This window comes from Plecotus auritus (genome assembly GCF_963455305.1).
Source record: "Plecotus auritus genome assembly, chromosome: 6".
Taxonomy (NCBI): Eukaryota; Metazoa; Chordata; class Mammalia; order Chiroptera; family Vespertilionidae; genus Plecotus; species Plecotus auritus.
This window is the reverse complement of record NC_137773.1, coordinates 133,218,552-133,239,675: the sequence shown is the minus strand read 5'-3', so window position 1 is coordinate 133,239,675 and position 21,124 is coordinate 133,218,552. Positions and strand designations below refer to the sequence as shown.

At 40.5% G+C, this 21,124-nt stretch overlaps 1 protein-coding gene across 12 annotated transcripts in view; it reads right to left on the bottom strand.

Moving 5' to 3' along the window:
* Nucleotides 1-21,124, bottom strand: part of ERC2 (ELKS/RAB6-interacting/CAST family member 2) — a 909,167-nt gene that overhangs the window by 532,250 nt on the left and 355,793 nt on the right. For all 12 annotated transcript variants that reach the window (XR_013960983.1, XR_013960984.1, XM_080676097.1 and 9 more), the window contains one exon: nucleotides 4,132-4,299. Coding sequence is in view for 10 of the 12 variants with exons in the window: in XM_080676097.1 (XP_080532223.1) it covers nucleotides 4,132-4,299 (168 nt within the window). In the remaining 2 variants the exon portion in view is untranslated. The remainder of the gene's footprint in view (nucleotides 1-4,131; nucleotides 4,300-21,124) is intronic.

Below are 21,124 nucleotides of genomic sequence, written 5' to 3'. Positions count from 1 at the left end.
TTATGCGTGTCTATCTCCACAACCAGACTGTCAGCTTCTTGAGTTATTTCTCTTTGAACCTCCAGGACCCAAAGTGACTGACTGACACTCAGCAAATGCAAAATGAATTTGATTTTGCACATGTTCAAAAAATTAGGTTTGCCAATAATAAATACAAAAGTTCAAGTGGATGATTGAACACCGAGAAAGAGTTTGATTGAGTAAAAAAAAAAAAAAGTCCTCCATGCCTTACATCAATTTCACACTAATGTGGAAATCTCTATGATCTGTAGTTATCTTCTCAGATATTACTTTTTTAAATAAACTGCATAAAGAAACCCAGTGTGCTAATAACCATACTCCTGTAGCATCCTTGCCTCTGAACTTATCATCATTCAGCACTTTTACCACCACGCTTCCAAATGGGTAAAGCTCCTGAAGTGGCGAGGTCCACAGCATCACTCCCAGGAGCCAACCCCACTCACCTCTCTTTGCCCTTTTCAACCCTCAGGGCAATCCGTGAAGCCCAGTAGACAGCAAGTGAACTTGGCTTCCAGAGAAATCACCATCTGTTTTTCTACCCCTAATAAATAAAGTGCCTCTGCTCTATAAATTCGCAGTGCTGTGGAACTGCGACCTAGAATGAAAATGGAGATAGGTTTGTTTTTTTGTCCAGTTTAATGGCTTTTTAAAAAAAGATCTTGGGTAGTAGGTTTATGCTGCAAGAATCTATGGCCTGCGTAAATTTTATCTGGTTCAAATAATACTACCATGTCCTAAAACTTGGGTATTATACACTTCCAAAATGTATAATGTCGTCAAGGTTTTATGACATTTCCTACAAAAATGACTCCACAGTCAGGTAGCACTTCATCAGCTGCAGTTTCAATTCAGGTATCGGAGCAGAATGCAGCAGGAAAACGGTGCTGCTCCCCTGACTTCACTATCTCAGCCACAGGGGGATATTCCACTGAACAATTTTCATCCATGCATCTTTCTATTCCCTCATAAAAAGAATTCCATATCGTGGATTATGGAGTAGAACCAAAACTATGGTGGTAGGACCAAAAATCCATTACTGATGACTTCTATTTTCCTGCAAAAGCTTGATCAGAGATATTCTGCCATGTGGGGGGAGTAGGGCCAGTGTCTATTCAACTTCACTTCCTTCTTCAAGTAGCAAAACCATTAGAGTATCAGGTCCGTGCCTGCTGCGCTAACATGTGACACAAGACTTCCGAGACCCAGAGCTCTGAAGGCAAAGCTGACAGATACAAGGTGCAAGTCTAGCCTCACCAGGTTAAACATGGCTATGAAAGGAGCATACCTAGTTCTACTGGCATCAAAACACAGTGCTCTCTGCCAAAGAGTCTACGAGGAAGAAATATTAAGTAATACGGCACCTCTGACATTGACATGCGTTTGTTATTCATCTATGCCAATCCACCCTAACCCAAAGCTTATGCTGTTCCAATCCAGGCCTGCCCTAACCCAGCTAATCATGCTTGAATTTAGGCACAACACTAAGGAGTATTCAGTCCCAAAGACAATGTTCCAATGGCCCATTAGCTTCTGTATTATTTCCATATTCTGAATTGGGTCCTGAACTGTGTTCATCACTGTAGGTCTTGTCTCTCTTTCTCATCACAGGTATAATAGAACTCCCGCCCACTCACTGTGTTGCCAGTGGTATTAGTTCCTCCCCAAATGTACTGGGAAACACTCAGTGAAAAAGACTTGAAGCGGAACAACCTCTTCAATTATACATGAAATACTTCCAAATTCATTATCTACATGGTTTAAGTAAGTGGACTTGTGATCATGTTGCCCAAGGAGCCATGGTAAAACCAAGGGCTTTTGTTTTGGGGCTTTCAAACTGGTTGCCTAACCTTGAGATGTATCTGTGGAGAAAAGTTTAAAATTTTATAAACTATGCAAAAGTGGACATTTGTCCCTTAGGCATGAAAAGTGCCTTTTCCAAATCTTTACTGAGATTATTTTTTATTTCTCAAGAATGAGAGTGTTTAGTCTCACCACCTGGTAAAACGAACAATTGTGATGTTCTTCCTAGATTCATTCCTACATATGGTGTCATCGTCAGAAAACTAGAGGAAATGAGGTGTATTCCCTTAATTTGTAATAACCATTTTATCATATTTTCCCAGAGACAAAAAAACTTGTATCTAGATTGTATGACCTTGGGTTATCCTACCATAAGCCTCAGTTTCCCTCAGTTTCTTGGCTAAATAACTGTACCTGCTTCACAGAGTCCCAGTCAAGAGTAAGTGAAGGAAAAAAAAAAGAACAACAAAAAATGAAAAAAATAAAAGAGTAAGTGAACAGTGCATGTGTATCCAGCACACAGCATTCAACAAAAGTCTGTGCAATGAAGGTCAGTTTTGTCCTCATTCTCTGCTTGGTATTTAAATCAAAAGACTTCTTTTGAATCCTCAGCACATGTTCCAAGAACTTCCACTTAACTGTTTCTCTGTTAGTCCTGCCTGCCCTAGACAGCCCCTTTGATTCAGAGGTCCTTGGTGGTCCCTTCCCGGCTATCTTCTAATTATCTGTATCAATTAGCTGGAACTTCAAAGGGGGGATCCAATGACCAGGGCCCTGTCTTTAAAGATCTTGCCAGAAATGAATTAATAATATGATCTATATGATCACCAGTATCCTAAGAGTGCGGTGGGCACAGCTTCATGGGCTTGCGACTTGTGCAGTTGCACAGGACCCGCACTCAGAAGGTTTTGATGCTCTGCTATTACCCCATCCTGAAACTCACAATAAAGTTTGAAAAAGGGAGCCCCTCATTTTCATTTTTCACTGGGTCCCACAGATTATGTAGCTGGTTGTGACTGGAGAGCTTTGATTAGAGTGAGGTGGACCATATTAAGTTAAAGGGATTGCTCTAGCTTCTGTTTTAAGAATAGGCTGTAGGAGCCCCCTGCTGGTTTGGCTCAGTGGATAGAGCGTCAGCCCTAGGACTGAAGCATCCTGGGTTCGATTCCAGTCAAGGGCAAGGAAAAGTTCCTCAGCTGCAGGCTCATCCATGGCCAAGGTGCGGGCAGGAGTCAACCAATCGATGTGTCTCTCTCACATCAGTGTTTCTCTCTGAATGTCTCTCCCCCTTCCTTCCATTCTCTCTAGAAATTAATGGAAAAAAATATCCTCAGGTGATGATTAACAAACAAAAAAAGAATAGGCTGTAGGAAAGGAAAGGGTAGAAGCAGGAAAAACAGCTAGGATGCTGTTGATATATACAAGGTGAGAGATGATGATGGCAAATGACACCAAAAAAGAGGCCAATTAGACTCCATTTACCTGATGCTACAGCACAGGTCACCAGCCACAGGCCTATCTATGGCAGTGTCCTTGCCAGTCATCTTTGTGCTCACCACTGGTTCCTGCCCAGTTTCCATGCTGGCTGCCTGCTTTGCACTACCTTTTCTTACAAGAGCAGGTGTTTTCTCTTCTTGCCTACCTTTTTCCTATGGTCCCCCCAAAAACTGCATACAGTAGCAAATGGGATTCTCCAAAAGAAAATCAGATGTCAAAAAATCTGGATCCCCCCCAAAGGAGAAAATGAGCTGCTGAAAGAAGGAAGGAAAGAAGGGCCCTACCCAGGTCATGCATCTCCTGTGTTAGGTCACTGTAGTCGGGGCTCACTACGCACTCCCTATGGTCTCTAATTAAGTAATGGATGTGAACATTGACCCCCTCCTAAAATCTGTATGGGTGTGCAGGATAAAATCTACTAAAGTTTTTGTATATACAAAATGCATCTAAAATATCTTTAAAACCAATAAAATACTTTGCTCAACTCTCCATAAGGAAAAAGGAAAGACTAATTTTTTGAACTTGTTATTAGACTTACATCTAAATTTGTACAATTTTCTCTATGGTTAAGCTGGCAAATGAAAGGAAAATATCATCACTATTTAGTTTTCAGGTAATCAAAGAGAAAACTCAACAGGCCTTGCTAAAAAAGACACGAGTGAGTGCAATATCAGTCAGTTACAAGTTTGTACTACCCAATCTAAATTTCTCGAAGAATACGCTCTGCTTTTCAACATGCTCAGAAATGTCTCTGCCATGACAGAGCATGGGTGATACCCATTCCCAGCCTGAAGGGCACTGCCAGCGACTCACCTTTTTCTGAAGAACATTGATTTTCCTTTCCTTCACTTCTAACATATCCTTCATGTCACGAATCTCCCCAGCCAGCGTCCCCTTCTCTTCTGTGAGATCCTGCAGCTGTTTTGTTTTTTTATTGAGAAAGGATTCTTTCTCTTCCAGGCGTAATCTCAGCGCATCTACCTGAAACCAGGAAGAAGAAAGAAGGTAGTGGTTTTGGGGCAGAGTCATCAGGAGGCATCAGTCAAGCCCGGGGAGGGGGTGGGACACAGCAGGCCTTCTGAGCACAGCGTGGTCACACCACTGCTCATGAGCATCTCTATGCCACGCGTCTATCAGTCTGTCTCTACCTTAAAGCCCCACTGCCTGTGTATCTGAACAGTGATACATTTTTTAAGGTAGGCTTTTTTATGAAAGAAGATGTTATGAAAGAGTAGTGTGTCTCCGCGATGCCCAGCGAGGGCATAGCGCTCACGCAGCAGCATCAGCGAGGAACCCGGAGAAGAGCCACGCCCAGCACCTGGAAGGAACACTGACATGGAGAAAAACACTCCTAAATTAGAATACAGCCCTGCCAGCATGGCTCAGTGGTTGAGCATTGATCTATGAACCAGGAGGTCATGGTTTGATTCCCGGTCAGGGGACATGCCCAGGTTGCAGGCTTGAGACTCAGGATAGGGCTTGCAGGAGGCAGCCAATCAATGATTCTCTCTCATCATTGATGTTTCTGTCTCTCCCTCTCCCTTCCTCTCTCTGAAATAAATAAAAATATATTTTTAAAAAAATACATTTTGCCAAGAGGAAGTAAATGCTGCTAGAGGGAGAAAATGTGGAAATGACACCCACTCGCCAGCTTTACGAAAGACTACTTTGCAAAGAATCAGAATAAAAAGAGACTAAGCATCCCCAAAATGCCTATTTCTACCTTACCTCAAAAATTAGATTATTACAATCCCTGCTTTTCAAATGTCAGTAATAAAATGAAGAAATGTAAGCTTTATTTTTTTTCCGAAGACCACATGTAAAAAAATTACATGGGTGCTGTGGGGTATTTGAGTAAGGAAGATTTTAATCCTCATTCATACCCTGAATTTGATAGGTAGTAACTACATCGACAATCAGGAAATAGTTATATTATCAAAATAATCAGGCAAAACGAGTTAAAAGTTTGTCTTGGGAAAGAAGAAATGGGACAGGGATAAGTAGGGGCTGCTGCATCTCACAGCAAATTGTGCTCACTACACTAAGCAAGAAAAAGTTGATGAAAAGGGGGAAAAAGACAAAAGTTAAAAAAAAAAAAAAGGATGCAGAATGGCATAATGAGCTACAATAAACAGCAATGTAAATACTGAGGACAGAGTCAAAGGCCTAACTTGGAACAATGAAAAGAGAGCATGAGGTCAGGCTGGGGTCTGCCTCTCTCTGGCTGTGAGGATGGGGACAAACCACTCACTCCCCCCACCCAGCCTTTTAGCCTCAATGTCTTCCTTCATAAAACCAAAAGGTCGGAACAGAGTGCCTGACATTTTAGGATTTTAAAGACAGGAATCAATCTTATGTAGAATACATCATGAAAAGTTGATGATATTAGAAAGAAAACAATTATTGGGGTAGAATCTCCATTTCTTACACCTTTCCAAGAAAGGGGTGCCCAAGTTTGACCTTCCTAAAGGTCAAAAGTGCCGAGGAGGTGGGTGACTAGAGTTTTCCCAGTTTCTGTTCCTGAGAGGAGGATGAAGCTGGGAGGTCCCAGCAAAGGAAGGGATGACAACAAGAGCTTAAAGTCCAGTGGGCAGAAGGACCCTGACTGCAGTGTGGAGAGGACAGGTATTGGTGACTGCAGAGGTAAGAACTGCAGACTCTTCAAACATCTGCTCTTCTCACATAATTACCATAGAGATCTAGGGGCCAGGAAGGTGGAGGGGATGTTCGTGTCTGGGGATCTTCCCTCCCCTAAACGAAAATTGATTCCAGTTGCACTGAAGTTTAAACATAGAGATTCTCGAGTGACCTGTCTTTGTTTAAAGTTATCTTCACCTACCAATCTGGAATAAAATTAATACTTGTCTTTGGATTTTCATCGTGTCAGGTAGAAAAGAAATATTTTTATACGTAAAGAATGGCATCTGTGGGTTCCTCATGCTGAGCAGATTAGGGCACTGGTTATAGGCAAGGGCTTACACTCCGTTGTGGAGACTTGAACACAGGCTGACCAAGACTCAGTGTGACTCTAAGAGGAAACTGTGGTCCCATTAGCCCTGCATTCCAGCTATGAAAGAGGTGGTCTCTATCAGGACTAAAGAAAATACCCAATATCCCAAACTGTAATATAAATCAATTACAAAATGGGAGGTAGTGAGTGGTGCTGACAAGGATTTAGAAAAGAGACTCTGTATTGATGAAGAATACACGTAGCATGTGTAGCGCTTTCTCACCATGCATGATTTATCAGTGCCCAGCTGCATCTTCCTGAGCCCAGAAGAGATAAAAATAAACAACCCTGGCTGTAAGAATTTTCCTCCAAGAATAAAACAGAGAGCAGGGATGGTCGTGATCAACACACTACTCATAACACCCAAATTCTACATGGCAGGAGGACTCTGTGCCAGCTCAGGTCTTCGGCTTAGGAGTTTATTTTCCATGCGCCCAAAAGCATGTACTTAGCTTCAAAGGAATTTGAATCGTGCCCTTCAATCACCTTCGCTCTATCTTTACAGCTTTGCACAGTCTCCTACAATCAAGAAACAAAGCTTAAGGGCCTTTCTTTTTTTTTAAGACAAAACTTTGACCTGAACTGAATCCAATTCTCAACCAACATTAGCCCCGTTTGCAGTAAGCAAGTATGACATCATTTCTAAAGTCAATTTTAACTTCCAGATGGTGCAAAACCGCAAGCAGGCGCACGGGCCTTCTGATGCACAGAAGTTTAAATACAGGGAAGATCAAGCAAGAAAGAATAGAGTCTATTAAAAATTGGAATATGTAGTTTCAAACTGGGTATCAATGAGTAGGATTAAAGTCGCCCTCACTAATATTTGGACTTCACTCAACAGTGTACATCGGTCAAAAAGAATCAGAAAGGCCTTGAAGTTAGATTATAGTCCAACATCAGGTAGAGACATAAAAGTTAAAATGTTAGAGAATATGAAATACTTTTCTTTGCCTCTTCACTCAACACCAAATAATTTTAAGGGCCCTTGACTCTCTCTCTTAAACTTTGGCAGTTGACTCAATAATAAAACTTGGCAAAGCAAAAAGCACTATTATTTCCCAGAAAAAAAAAAAAAAAAGAAAAGAAAATTAGAACTGTATGATACAGTCAGTGCATAAAGACCCATCGGTTGAGTTTCCAATTTTTACATCTGACTCAACTGCATGGGAACTAGTCACCTAATGTTAAAAGTAGGACAATCTTTTCATTTTAGGAGAATTACTCATTTCCTTCTGATCCAATTATGTGTGTATTTGTGTGTGTGTGTGTGTGTGTGTGCGCGTGTGTGCACGCGCGCCTGCGCGTTTAAGCCCATATAACATATGAAAATTTAACCTTTTATCTGGCAGTATAAAACACAAAACATTTGTTATCACTTCAGTTCCAGGTAATAACTTGAAAGAAAAGGACCATGGCAACGAAATTGGCAAAAATTGCCAAAATCGGAGTTAAACCTTATTAATCTTCATGTCAGCACCCAGGAATTATAACCAGCTCCAATGGTGAGATGTTTGGAGAAGTTCTGTACATCAGGCTCCCGACCTTGCTGCCATATTTTACACGGGCCTTCAGAAACAGCTTTAATGTTGTGACAAAACACTAAGTGCTACTCGATGTGTCATAAATAATTTTTTTAAATCAAATGGTTCATACCAATGTTACAATGACTACAGCAACACTTGAGAAAAAAAAGAAACACTTGAGAGAGAAAAGGGGGCCACTTGAAATTTTTCACGGATTAAATACCACTCACTTGACAACGCTTCGGGAATTGAATAAACATGGTATCGCAAAGAACAACTTTCAAAGAAAATGAAGATGGAACACTCACAAAAGCTCCTGATACAGTTTTCTTTCACATTCAAAGTTGAGCGTGTTTGTTTTTCCTAATAGTAGACTTGGGTTAAGGGTGTATTTGAATTTGATTCAACTTGCAATCATTCAAATGGGAGTCAGCTTCGAGGTTGGAAGGATGCACAGTGGACACAGCCCCCAAAGACACAAACACTAAAAATACCCTAAAATGTAAAACTTGCTGTGGGAGTAACCACTGCTTCTCACTCGCATCCAATTTTCCTTTCCTTCCTGAACACAGGGAAGGTCTCCCTTGCAGGAAGATGGGGCCATTTGTCTTACTCAAAGTAGAAACAGAAGCAGCACACCTCACTTCTCCATGCTTCCCCCTCCCCGCTCTGCCCCTTCCTCAGAGACCATGGAGGCTACATGTTCAGGATAGTGGAGCTACAAGACAGTAGAACCTCCATAAATCTGGATCCTAAGAGACCACAAGAAGGAGGAGCATCCCTTACCTTCCACCCACCAATCCCCAACACCCAACCTGGGTTGTACTTACAATATGATGCACTGAACTACTCAAAAATTATTATAATAATTTCCCCTGTTTTTGTTAAGAGGTGGGCACCTTACAAGTAGAAAGATTCAATTGTCTTTGAGATTATCACAAACCTGAAAGAAATAGGGCTGCTGTACCTCCCTCTACTCCTTCTATGGGTACAATCTCAACATCTACTTTCTCCTATATTCCCTCCCCACCAAATCCAAAGAGAAGGGAAAGGACAGAGAGCCAAGGGCAGAACTAAAAGGAAGAGGGAGCAGAACCCGGGGGAATGGACTCAGAGGTTAAAGTTCAAGACCTTAGGGAGAGGAGAGAAAGAGATTGAAGAGGAAGAGTCCTGGTAGGCCCACTGGCTTAGACTTCAGTTTGTATAGATAAGTGGCTCAAGGGGACAACTCTGTTTTACAAAAGTCTCTGCATTACAAATATATGTGTTCAAGCAACTCATGGAAATGACCAGGGACTTACCCACAGGCCTTCCAAATGTTGAGAACAAAACTATGGTGTTATGAGCAAAATGAGGATAATAACAGTACCTCCTTCATCAAGTTATTTTGGGGACTAAATTGAATAACATGTAATGCACTTAACACAGTGCCTGGCACCCAGAAACACTCAATAAATTTTTGCTATTGTTATTATATTTTATTATTCTACTTTCCACAGCCTCCAAGCCAGTGATTTATATACTGTAGGAATGCAATAAAGGCTGCTAATCAACAGCCCTCAGGAAAAGTGGAGAGCCAGCAAATAAGGTTTTGTGCTCTAACATGTACCAGGGTGTTATATTGTCTGTCATTTACTTTAAATTATTTCAGCATACCTTGTATGATATGGGTGTCTGTGTGGAGGGGTGTCTGGGTGGGTGGGTGTATTTCTCAACAGGGAATAAATCCTCCAGGGTAGTTAATTAGCCTTTGAAAGACTTCAATTAAAAGCTGACATGCTGGAGTCAGCTACCAAAAGTGCCTCGATATTCTTTATATTGATGAACACCTGAAATTTGGTCAATTAGCATAATTGGTGTGAGGAGAGATTTTTCCTTGTTGTAGTGAGTGGTGTTTGAGATGTGTGGATTGCCTGGAAATGTTGCACAGGCACTTGACTCTTTCAGGAACGAGATTTCAGGCAGTGTGTCCAATGGCATATGATGCAAGCCACATCCATAATTTTAAAGTTTGTAATAGCCACATTAGAAAAGTTAAAATGAGGTAAAATTAATTTTAAGTATATTTAATCTAAACTATCTCCAAAATGTTATTACTTAAGATGTAATGAATATGAAAAAATTACTGACATTTTATTTTGTATTTTCTTCAAAATGCAGCATTTATGTTACACTTTCAGCATATCTCAATTAGAACTAGCCATAGTTCAGATGCTCAGTGGCCTCATGCAGCTCATGGCTACCATATTGGACAGTGCAGGTCCATGGTTAGTAAGCCCAAAAGTTTCAATCCTCCGATTTCTATCTCCTCTGCATAAAGATGCTTTAGGGAGGATTCTGGCCCAACAGCAAACAAGCTTATCTGAGACCTGCCATAGGAAATATCATCACACTGGCCTAATGTGAACCTTCTATGGCCTCAAAAGGACAGAGAACTTCAAGGAGCACAGCTGAACAACTGTGATGTAAAACCTGGAGGCAAGGTCATGGGCCAGAGTCCCATAGCCTTCCTTTCTCCAACCATCAGAGGCCACTGACCTCGACCAAAGAAAACCACATAAGTATCAATGATCTAATGGGCTTGGTAACTCAGCTAGCATGATCTCTTAGGAGTCTTGCTGAAAAGAAGAGTTCAGAAAACATTATAAACTGATGAACAAAAAGATAGATACAGAGGCAGTAAAGCATCAAACAGACTGTCAAATTACAGCGGGAAGGTTAGGGAGAGGTGGGGGAAATAAGAGATCAACCAAAGGACTTATATGCATGCATATAAGAATAACCAACGGATGCAAAACATTGGGGGATGAGGGCATGTATGGGAGTGGGGTTGGGGGGGGGGGCAATGGTAAGATATGTACACATATAATACCTTAATAAAAAAAAGTCTAATAAAAAAAAGAAAGAAAAGAAGAGTTCAGAATAATCATTGCTTTTTAAAAGTTCTTGCACCTAATCTCAAATTATAGCAAAAGTTGCCTTTCAGAAAAAAATGTCCTTCAGTTGCTGTATCATAAAAAAAAGTGCTATTAGATGAGGGTGTGTCCGACTCTTATCTTATGCTTGGGTTATGGCCTTCTATTCTTTGACATTTGCAGCTATTTTTATTTCAGAGTTCTCTTTTCTGTAGGTACTCTTGTTTCACCAATAACTAGAATTATTTACTTATTCATTTAAAGAATATAAAGACTAGATTTTGTGTAAGGCATTGTTCTAGTTAGAGATACAGTCTTTTAGCAGTACCGTCAAGACTATGACTTACTGAACACACATTTGTAAAGTTGGGAGTGGGGTACAGCAAGTTTTTATTATGTCAATATCATTAGTAATCAAGATTTTTAGGACATGATGAAAGTAATACAAATATAAAATCTAAAAACTTATGTAAAATCCTTGTAAAAAACTGTACTGACAAAAGGCTAATTTGTAGATGTCTGTGTTTATTAGTGAAAATGTATATGTGCATGTTTGTGTGTATATAAAATAAAAAAATTCATGATTTAATGAATATCTATCAGCTAAAATCTAACCTGGTATTCAACAAAATGGTTTATTTAACTTAGGGCTACTCTTGACTGTGTGATCTTGGAACACTAAATGTCTTTATTGAGCTTTAAATAAGTTTGCTTTATACCTGCTCCACTGTGTTCAACATAATTTTGTATTCTAATAAATTTGGGTCTATAAAAAGATTCTTAATACTAATAAGTATAAATACATGATTTATTTTCTTTTAAAAATGTTTTCTAGCTTTGCCTAATAAAAAGCCTTAGAAAAAAGTGACCAATAGCAATGAGGAGCCATGCCAAACACAAAATTTTAGGTCAATGGCAAGAAATGTGGAAATGAGTATACAATACCTCAGTGAACCAGATCGCAAGGAAATAATAAGGACCAAGTCTTATTGGCCAAGGACCAGAGAATTTGATGCTGTTCTATGGACAGACACTAGGGGGCAGGAATGAAGGCTGGGACAGGTAGGGAGCTACTGCTGCCAACCAGGGTGGAGGCCCTAGCAGCCACAACTAGGATGCAGGTGCTGCAGAGGGAGAATGTGGCTATGTTTGAGACACATTTTGAGATATAATCAAGACGCTGATGGCAGGACGGAGAGTTTATATGTACAGGGATAAACGGAAGGAAGGAATCAAAGGTAACTCCTGGGATACTGGCTGAAGCAACTCCACAGGTAGTGGAATTATTGCCTGTGCTAGTAAAGACTGGGAGAATCAGACTTGGTGGTAGGAAATCAAGACTTCAGTATTAGGTACATATAGTTTGAGATGCTAGAAAACATCCAAAGGGCAAACGGCTACATGACTTGGAATCTCCTGAGACAACAGAACTTAGACTAGAGTCTCACCTACATGTGAATGAGCAGTCCTGTAATTATATCAATATTCCTCCAGCAGATGAATTAGGACAACTACTCCGTGTTTACAGACTGATTCCCACTTAGATGCAGCTGCCTGAGATCAAGTTTGAAATCTATGATAGTTGAATACAAGAGAATCCCTCTCCTAAAAGGGTCCCTGATTTTCAGCCTTTAGTTTACAAGGTCTCTTCCCTCATAGTCCAGAGAAACAAGAGATTTGGTCATTTCAATCATTCCCTTAAGCTCCTCCAGGCGGCTAGTTAATGCCAATGGCGTGTTTATCCTCCTGGGGATCAATGCAGTCAGGAGAGGGATGCTGACTGGGGAAAAAGGATTGTAGGATCCCACTTCTGGGTGCTGGCTTTCACCTAGCAACCACAAGCTTATACATTTGACCAGGGGGAAAAAACCTAACTTATATTTTTAAAATATAAAATTTAGATAGCACAAATAGAAAGAATAATGCCTGTATTATAGAGTGCTCCATAATTTACAATATACCTTTCGGTTAAATTACAAATCTGTTCTCTTACACAATTTCAATTCAAAAAGTAAAATTTCAGGGATATTTAGTATTGTATAGCCTCATGCTGTGCTTATGAAAGTTAAGTTACAATCACCAGCTTGTTAATAACACAGTTGAGATTTTCAGGTTGTAAAGATTCATTTTGTCTTACCTGCCTGTCAAAATATTATACCCATATCCCACATGCCACCTACTTGAGGCAAACAATGCTGGGTTATGAGTGCTTTGTATCACCTACAGGGAAGAATTCATATCATATGTGGGTTAATAATCCAGCCAACTTTATAAAGCCTGTTTTCATACTTAAGTTTTTGGCTACTCCTTACACTAAAATTAGGCGGTTTTAAGTGACTAGTCCAAAGTTCAAAATTTAATGTTCAGTTCTGTTCCAGCAAATTTCTGAAAACACATGGGAATTGTAACTCATGTGTTAATACTTAAAGTTTTTGTTAATAAAACTTCCAACACTAACCTTACCTCATTGAACTTACCTCACTGGTTTTTATGCTTACTATAAAACTATAGCTGTCATAATATTTTTGAATTACTACAAAAGGAAGTAAGCCATTCCAAAGTCAATGTTATTTTGCAACATGATGATAGTTATAAATTCAAAATACTTAAAACCAATTTGCAAAGCTATCAATCTTAGTGCCTCCTAACATTTGAAGAGCCCATCTTCAAGACATTTACTATTACAAAAAAACAAGTTTAAGAAAACACTATGTATCATTCATATTGCACTTTCACTTCAAGTAAGCACATTAAATTTAAACATGAACACTCATTTTAACATAAAATTTTTAAATATTGGTCCTGCTTAGATATTCCATGAACTTTCTAAACTATCACTGAAGGCCAAAGAACTGAAATCACTGATAATTTAGCACCAAGATTAAGTAATAATTTTGTGATCTCAAGGTCAGTGCTTTCCAATAAATCCAAATAAGTAACCTCCATCCAGGTATGCTTGACATATGGGTAAATGACTAAGACGTTAGGAGCTGTAGTCATTTTATTTTCAAAGAGAATTAAACCCATATTTTAGTCATGTCTCTCAAATCAGGGCCGGGACTCCTGGAGGACAGGGAGCAGTGTTCAAAGATCCTTGAGTTTGCTACAAGGATTGCTTTATGTTGTCTTTTCTTTTGGATGATGAGCTCAAAATTGAAAAGGACTTACTCTGGATGATGTAAATAACTCCTTAGAACCAAAGAGTGTTAAGAGATTTCAATATCTGCCTTTGTGTTTGCCCGTAAAATTCTTTTGGGGTGAAATGGAAAAAGCACAGGACTTCTTATTTCTCTCCAAATATTATATTCCCTCCAATATACTGGCCATGGGACATGATGCTGACCATGAAACAAGGGTTCGACAGCACCATGGAAACCACAATCAGTGAGGAAACGAGGTCACCACACAGCACACCACTATGCAGACCTCCTGCGCTGGCACCTGTGCCAAGCGGTTGGCACCATATTCATATCAAGTGTCAATTTACATCCAGCAAACACAGCCCTTTTCCATATAAAGTTAATACCATTAACTTAAATTTTATAGGCTTTGACATCATATTTTCATTGAGTGTGTAATTTTTATTTGGTTTCATAGTTCTGTGAGGCCTATAAGCATGCCTACTCTTATCTTCGTTACCTAATTAAGTAACACAAGTAATAATTATTACATAAAGCAATCCTGGCTGTCTACAATGTTCTTTTTATTATTTTTTCTTCTAAAAGGAATTTCTTCCCACGTGTGAGACATACAGCCCTAAAATAAACAGTATTTGTCCTTTAAAGATCCTCCTGAGTGTTGTGCAAAAAATGAAATGCAGGGTGACAGTGTGTTCCTTGATCAAGCCAACTTGGGAAACGCAGTTTGCTCTCCTGATTTATGGTACACATTAGCATACTAAAGCAAAGATCTTACTTACCTTGATTTAACCACAGACCCCATATTTTTAAAGAACACATAATAATAACCTTCAAAGGTAGTTATGAAAGATTGTTCTCAAGTATCCTTTAGTCACAGCATAGATATGAAATGTTTGCGTATGGTGAAATGTGGACTCACCATGGGATTAGATTCAGAAGACCTTGACTCAAAGTAAACTACATTCAGTCAAGCTGTCCTCCATGGCTATCTGTGTGTTACGTGGTGTGCAGAGTGTCTTATGTAATTCTCAGGGCCACTTGTGAGGTAGGTTTTGTTTACAAGTAAAAACCTTAAAGCTCTGAGCGCTTACAGGTAGATTGTGCTAAAGCCCCATCTTCTAGTTCAAGATCTATTCCACCAGCTTACATCCCAGTTCACTTAAGGCTCTGTGGGCACGTGGGGTTGAGACCTTTGGGGAAGTCACTTGCTTCTTAAGGACTCAGCTATCTCCTCTATAAATTAACAATATTTTGTTCAATGACCTCTAAGGTAATCACCTACCCCAAACTTACATGATGTCAGGAGGTGAGTGATCCAGATACTAAAACATATTTTAAAGCTTTGTTAATTAAAGCATTTTGGTATAGATGCAGTAAAAAAAAAAAAAAAAAGCAGACGAAGTCCAAAATAGATTCACATACTTAAGGAAATTTGGTATAGGATAAAAGTGGCATTTAGATTCAGTAGAGAAAATACAGATTATTCAATTAATAATGGCTCAAAACTGACTACTTATTTAAAAAATAATAATAAAGGTAACCTTACTTAATTCCTTATGACAAAAATAAATTCCTAGTAAAGAGTTAGATATAAAAAAACACACATAAAAACTGTAAAAGAAACTATGGAGTACGTCTTACTTTTGAAACACAGAAGTCCTACCTAAGCAAGAGAAAGGCTTGGCTAGCATAAAAGAAAAGATAGACAAAATTAAATAGAAAATAAAATAATCTTCATGAAAAAAAGACAAAGGCAAATTGCAGGAAATTGTGGCAAATGTTTCAGTATCTATAATATGTTTCTAATGTTTGCAAATGTTACAGTATCTGTAGTATATATCTAAGTAGGAATAAGAAAAGAATGTTCGCTGAGTGTGCATAGAATATTTCTGAAAAAACAAATAGGCAAATAACAGTTTATTAAATATCTACTACATGGTCAGTTGTTAACTGATAAAAACAAGAATTCAATTAACAGGCTAGTTCATTTCCCTTGTAAGCTACTACAGGGAGCCAACTACTACAGGAGCTAAGAGTAAGATAAATCCAGTCAGACCCAGGGCTCCCAGAAAATTAACTGATAAGCTGCATCTCCAAAGGACCCCTCCGCAGGGCAAACAGGCAGCCGGTGGAAGAGACCATCTGTCCTGGAAGAGTTACTTATGGTGGCACATATTACAGCTGCTATGATTTTTCATCTAGTATATTAATACATTGTTGGAAGGCAAGAAAGAATAATAGCTACAAGTGGGGGCTCTTAGCTAGACTCCTCAAGTGTTCCATCATTTACTGAGCATGATTTATAGAAAGATACAATCTCTCAAAAACTTCAGTTCCCCCCTCAATGAAAGGAAGATAATAATAGTACCAATGCCACAGGATTAACTGAATCAAGGCTTGCAAGGTGCTTTATAGAAATGTATTAAGAAATAGAGTAGAATAAATCAATAAACAGTGGTTGCTCTTCAATAGTAAATAGTGATATACTAGTAATTTATGATTAACATGATAAATTATATATTGCATCAGACATATATGAGTAAATTTAGTCACTGGTATACTATATGTTAATATTCTACCAGCTACCATAAAAACCTAGTCACACTGACAACTAGGATAACATAAGAAAACATCATGTGGACCATCAGCCCAATAACTTTGGACAAGTTATTGCTTTCCATTCTACAAGACCCAGAGCTACACAGCTTATATGGAGCAAAGCCTAGACTTGAGCACATGTCTGTCAAAATCCAAAGGGCCCGCTTGAAATATCAAGCTCAGAAAGAGGAAAGCATGGATGACAAACACAAGAGTGAAGAGGAACATGGGATGAAACAACAAAAAAAGATAAAGTTGCTAAAATTAAAAGCAGCATCGTACCTTTTCTGGTATACTGATAGTTATTATTTATAGTGAAAACATTAAGCCTTTGAGCGGTCTTCAGGCTATCATGGTAGAACTGTAATTTATCCTATCTAATAAAAGAGTAATATGCAAATTGACCGTCACTCCAACATACAAGATGGCCACCCCCATGTGGTCAAAGATGGCCGCCCCCATGTGAACACAAGATGGCCGGCAGGGGAGGGCAGTTGTGGGCGATCAGGCTGGCAGGGGAGGGCAGTTGGGGAAGACCAGGCCTGCAGGGGAGGGCAGTTAGGGGTGACTGAGCCGGCAGGGGAGGGCAGTTAGGAGCAACCAGGCTGGCAAGGGAGGGCAGTTAGGGGTTACCGGGCCAGCAGGGGAGGGCAGTTAGGGGTGACCAGGCTGGCAGGGGAGGACAGTTAGGGGTGACCAGGCCAGCAGGGGAGGGCAAGTTAGGGGCAATTGGGCCGGCAGAGGAGCAGTTAGGTGTCGATCAGGCTGGCATGGGAGTGGTTGGGGGGGTGATCAGGCTGGCAGGCAGAAGTGGTTAGGGGCAATCAGGCAGGCAGGCAGGCGAGCGGTTGGGAGCCAGTAGTCCTGGATTGTGAGAGGGACATCCGACTGCCCGGGGAATCGGGCCTAAACGGGCAGTCGGACTTCCCTCGAAGGGTCCCAGATTGGAGAGGGTGCAGGCTGGGCTGAGAACACACCCTGCTGTGCACGAATTTCATGCACCAAGCCTCTAGTATATATAAAATATGTTTATTATGTGTGTTTATTACATATAATATATGCAAATATTATGTTTATGAATATATATTAAATTATATATGCTATAAATTATATATAATACATTGTACTTATATGTAATACATTATATATAATATGTATTATATTATTATTTCTATATCGTATTATTTTTATGTTTTATTATTATAGCATATTATAATAATACTAGATGGCCAATGCATGAAATTCATGCAAGGGTAGGCCTTCCTTCCTCTGGCTGCCGGCAGCGGCTTCCCTCTGGCACCAGCCACCAGCAGGCACCCAGGACCTGGGCTTCCCTCCAGCTGCTGGCAGGCACCCAGGACCCAGGCTTCCCTCGCAGCCTCGGCTTCGTCTGGAAGGTTGTCCGGAAGGATGTCCAGTCTAATTAGCATATTATGTTTTTATTATTATAGATAATATATAAACAATAACATATAATATATAATACCAAATTAAATCATATATTGTTGCTGCCATATATTACATACACAGTTGACCCTTGAACAGCACAGATTTGGCAAGTCCAGTCTGCACTGGCCTCCCTCTGCTGAAGCCCAGGGTGAGTGGCTGTGAACAAAAATCCTATGTCTGGCCCTTTAAAAAGAAAAGTAGCTTTGTCTCCAGCAGGTTCCTCTCTCCTTGGTGGATAAAAGCCCGGCCACCTTTCACCTCTGGATTCTATGTGGGCCACTGATCCACTGATCCTGGCTCTGACGCTCTGGGCTGGGAAGCCCAGCCTGGGGTCCAGGCCTCACTCCTCTCAGGAGAGACCGCCCACTGCCCCCTGCAGCTGAGATATCCCTCCCTCCACAGCCGTGCCTGCCCCCTGTGGGAGCGGGCCAGACCCTCTGGCCACCCCACCCTTCCTACCAGTCTTGAGGTGGTTTCTGCCCTTCCTTGTTTATAAATCTCTTCTTCAGCTAGTCTTCAGCTGGTAATTCAGGGTGAATGTTTCCCAATTTCATTTTGTTGCCAATTTGGTTCTGGGAGGAGGTGCAAGAAAGAGCCACCTACTCCACCACCATCCTGAAACTTGTCCTTAATAACATTTTCTTCTCTCTAGCCTCCTTTATGTTAATAATACATCACATAATGCAGGTAACATACAAAATATGTGTTAATCAACTGTTTGTTATTGGTAAGGCTTCTGGTTAACAGTAGGCTACCAAGTTAAGATTTTGAGGAGCCAAAGTTACATGCAGATTTTCAATTCCACAGGGAGTTGGTGTCCCCCACGGAGTCTACCATATGTAATATATGACCACACATATCAGCTCTGTCCTCCATTCATGTCTAAAATTCCCTGAACAAAAAGTTATCAACAAGAAAACCCTGCAAAATTCTTCCTAGAGGGTATATACCATTCCCTCTATATAGTCTTACAATGTGAGGTTTCAACTCTGGCCAAGTATTTACTACTGAAACGATTTTTGCAGATTTGATTTTTAAAATAATGAAAACACTCCGCCTATCCTAAGATATTCAGAAACCTCTTTTACACACACAAATAGCTGAAGGAAAGAAAAGTTTACCACTAAAGTTCCATTGCAACACACCCCATCAGGGTTTGTGTTAAATATAGGAACACACTTTTGTTTTAAGCCAAGTTGAGGCTTCACATCACTGGCTTTAGGAAGAGTATAAACGATTCTGAAATGGGTGGTAACACTAAACCCTGTGCAAATTTACCTTGGCCAAAGCAAGCAATTGTTTCTCTGTTGGGACTTGTTACAGACTCTTCCAACTTGGAAGCATTTTGTTACTAAGGAATAAACATGGAGCTGAAAATAAAATAAGCTCTAGGAGTGAAAACCAATTAAGGCAGAAGCAAGAACTGCTATGAAGTTTAAAATATTAAAGTCATGCTACATACATTCTTTGGTTCTTTTTTTTTTTTTTCTTAAAGAAAAATGAATAGCCATCCCTTTCTGGTTCACTATCATTACTCCTGAAAATATTTACTGTGATCACAGCACTATTATGCCATAGAATATTTTGGTAGGGAAAATCTGTTTCATCTTGCAAGTTTCCTGTGCATAAGTAAATCTATTTACTGCGTAACGATTCAACAATATTCTATTGTGTTATTCTTGCAGCAGTGGTTTCTTTGTTTAGAGTCCTACAACTTTATGAGAGAAATCACAAGAGAACTGCTTGAAGAGTAAAAATTAGTGATTGGGAGTTCCCACCATTTTCACATCTGAAAATAAGGAGGCTGAATTCACTAACTTAGTTCCAAATTTATTATTCTACTAGAGGCCCAGTGCACTAGATTCGTGCACTGGGATGGGGGGGTGGGGTGTCCCTCAGCCCAGCCTGCACCCTCTCGCAGTCCAGGACCTGTCGATTCCCCCAGGGATTGGGCCTAAACTGGCAGTCAGACATCCCTCTCACAGTCCGGGGCTCTTGTAGTCCAGGACCCCTCGCTCCTTACCACCCGCCTGCAGCAGAGGCTGTAGAGGCTCTCACCACCGCTGCTGTACTCAATAGCCATGAGCTGGGCTTCTGGCTGAGCAGCGCTCCCCCTGTGGGAGCGCAATGACCACCAGGGGGCAGCTCCTGCATTGAGCGTCTGCTCTTTGGTGGTCAGTGCGCATCATAGAGACCGGTCATTTTGCCGTTCATTCAATTTGCATATTATGCTTTTATTATATAGGAGGATTTGGTTAGTTCATATTCTACAACACTGGAACCATCAAGCCACCCACAAATGAAGGGACTGTTGTTTCTGAACAGCTTGATATTCTTTAATCAAACCTGTTCTCTAGGCATTTAACCATCTACACTAATAAAAGAAAAACATGCAAATTGACCATCACTCTACTACACCCACCAGCCAATTGGGAGAGAATATGCAAACTAGAAAGCCAAAGATGGCGGCCGCCCAGCTGCTCCAGGCATGGAGTGGCCAGGCGGGGCAGGACACCTGCTATGAGAGGCAGGGTGGGGGGTGAAGGGATCTACAGGAGCAGCACTCTGGCCGCAGCGAAGATGAAGACTGCAGACTCCAGAGTCTGCAACGAAGACGAAGATGGCAGACTCTGGCCCGAGTCTGCAGCAAAGATGGCAGACTCCAGCCGGAGTGAAGGCCTGGGTCCCGGGTGCCGGAGGAAAACCTGTGCTGGAAGCCAAGGGAAGGAAGGCCTATTGCACGAATCTCATCATGCAACGGGCCTCTAGTTTAAATAATAAGCATTTCAATTCAATTTAAGAGGAGACACAGACCACGCATTGCATTAAGTCTTGCAAACTGAGTGTCTTGGATAGAAAATAACTAAAAATCATAGCCCCACCTTTTACAATTACCCACTTTACAGAGAAGGGGGGAATGTGCTGACAGCATCCTATCTAGCTGAAATGCAAGAAAAACCCAGAAATGAGAGAAGTTATCAAAAAGGAAGTACTGTCTGAGCCAGAGGGGGGAAATATGTCTAGAGACTACAACTTTCTGATGATGGAGAAACCAAACGCACCAAGCAAGCTCTATTGGGGATTCTTAGGAGTATGGCACTCTATTGCATTTCAAATACAAGCAAGTTTTCACAAAAGACAAGATGAGTAAGGATGATGGGAGGGCAAATA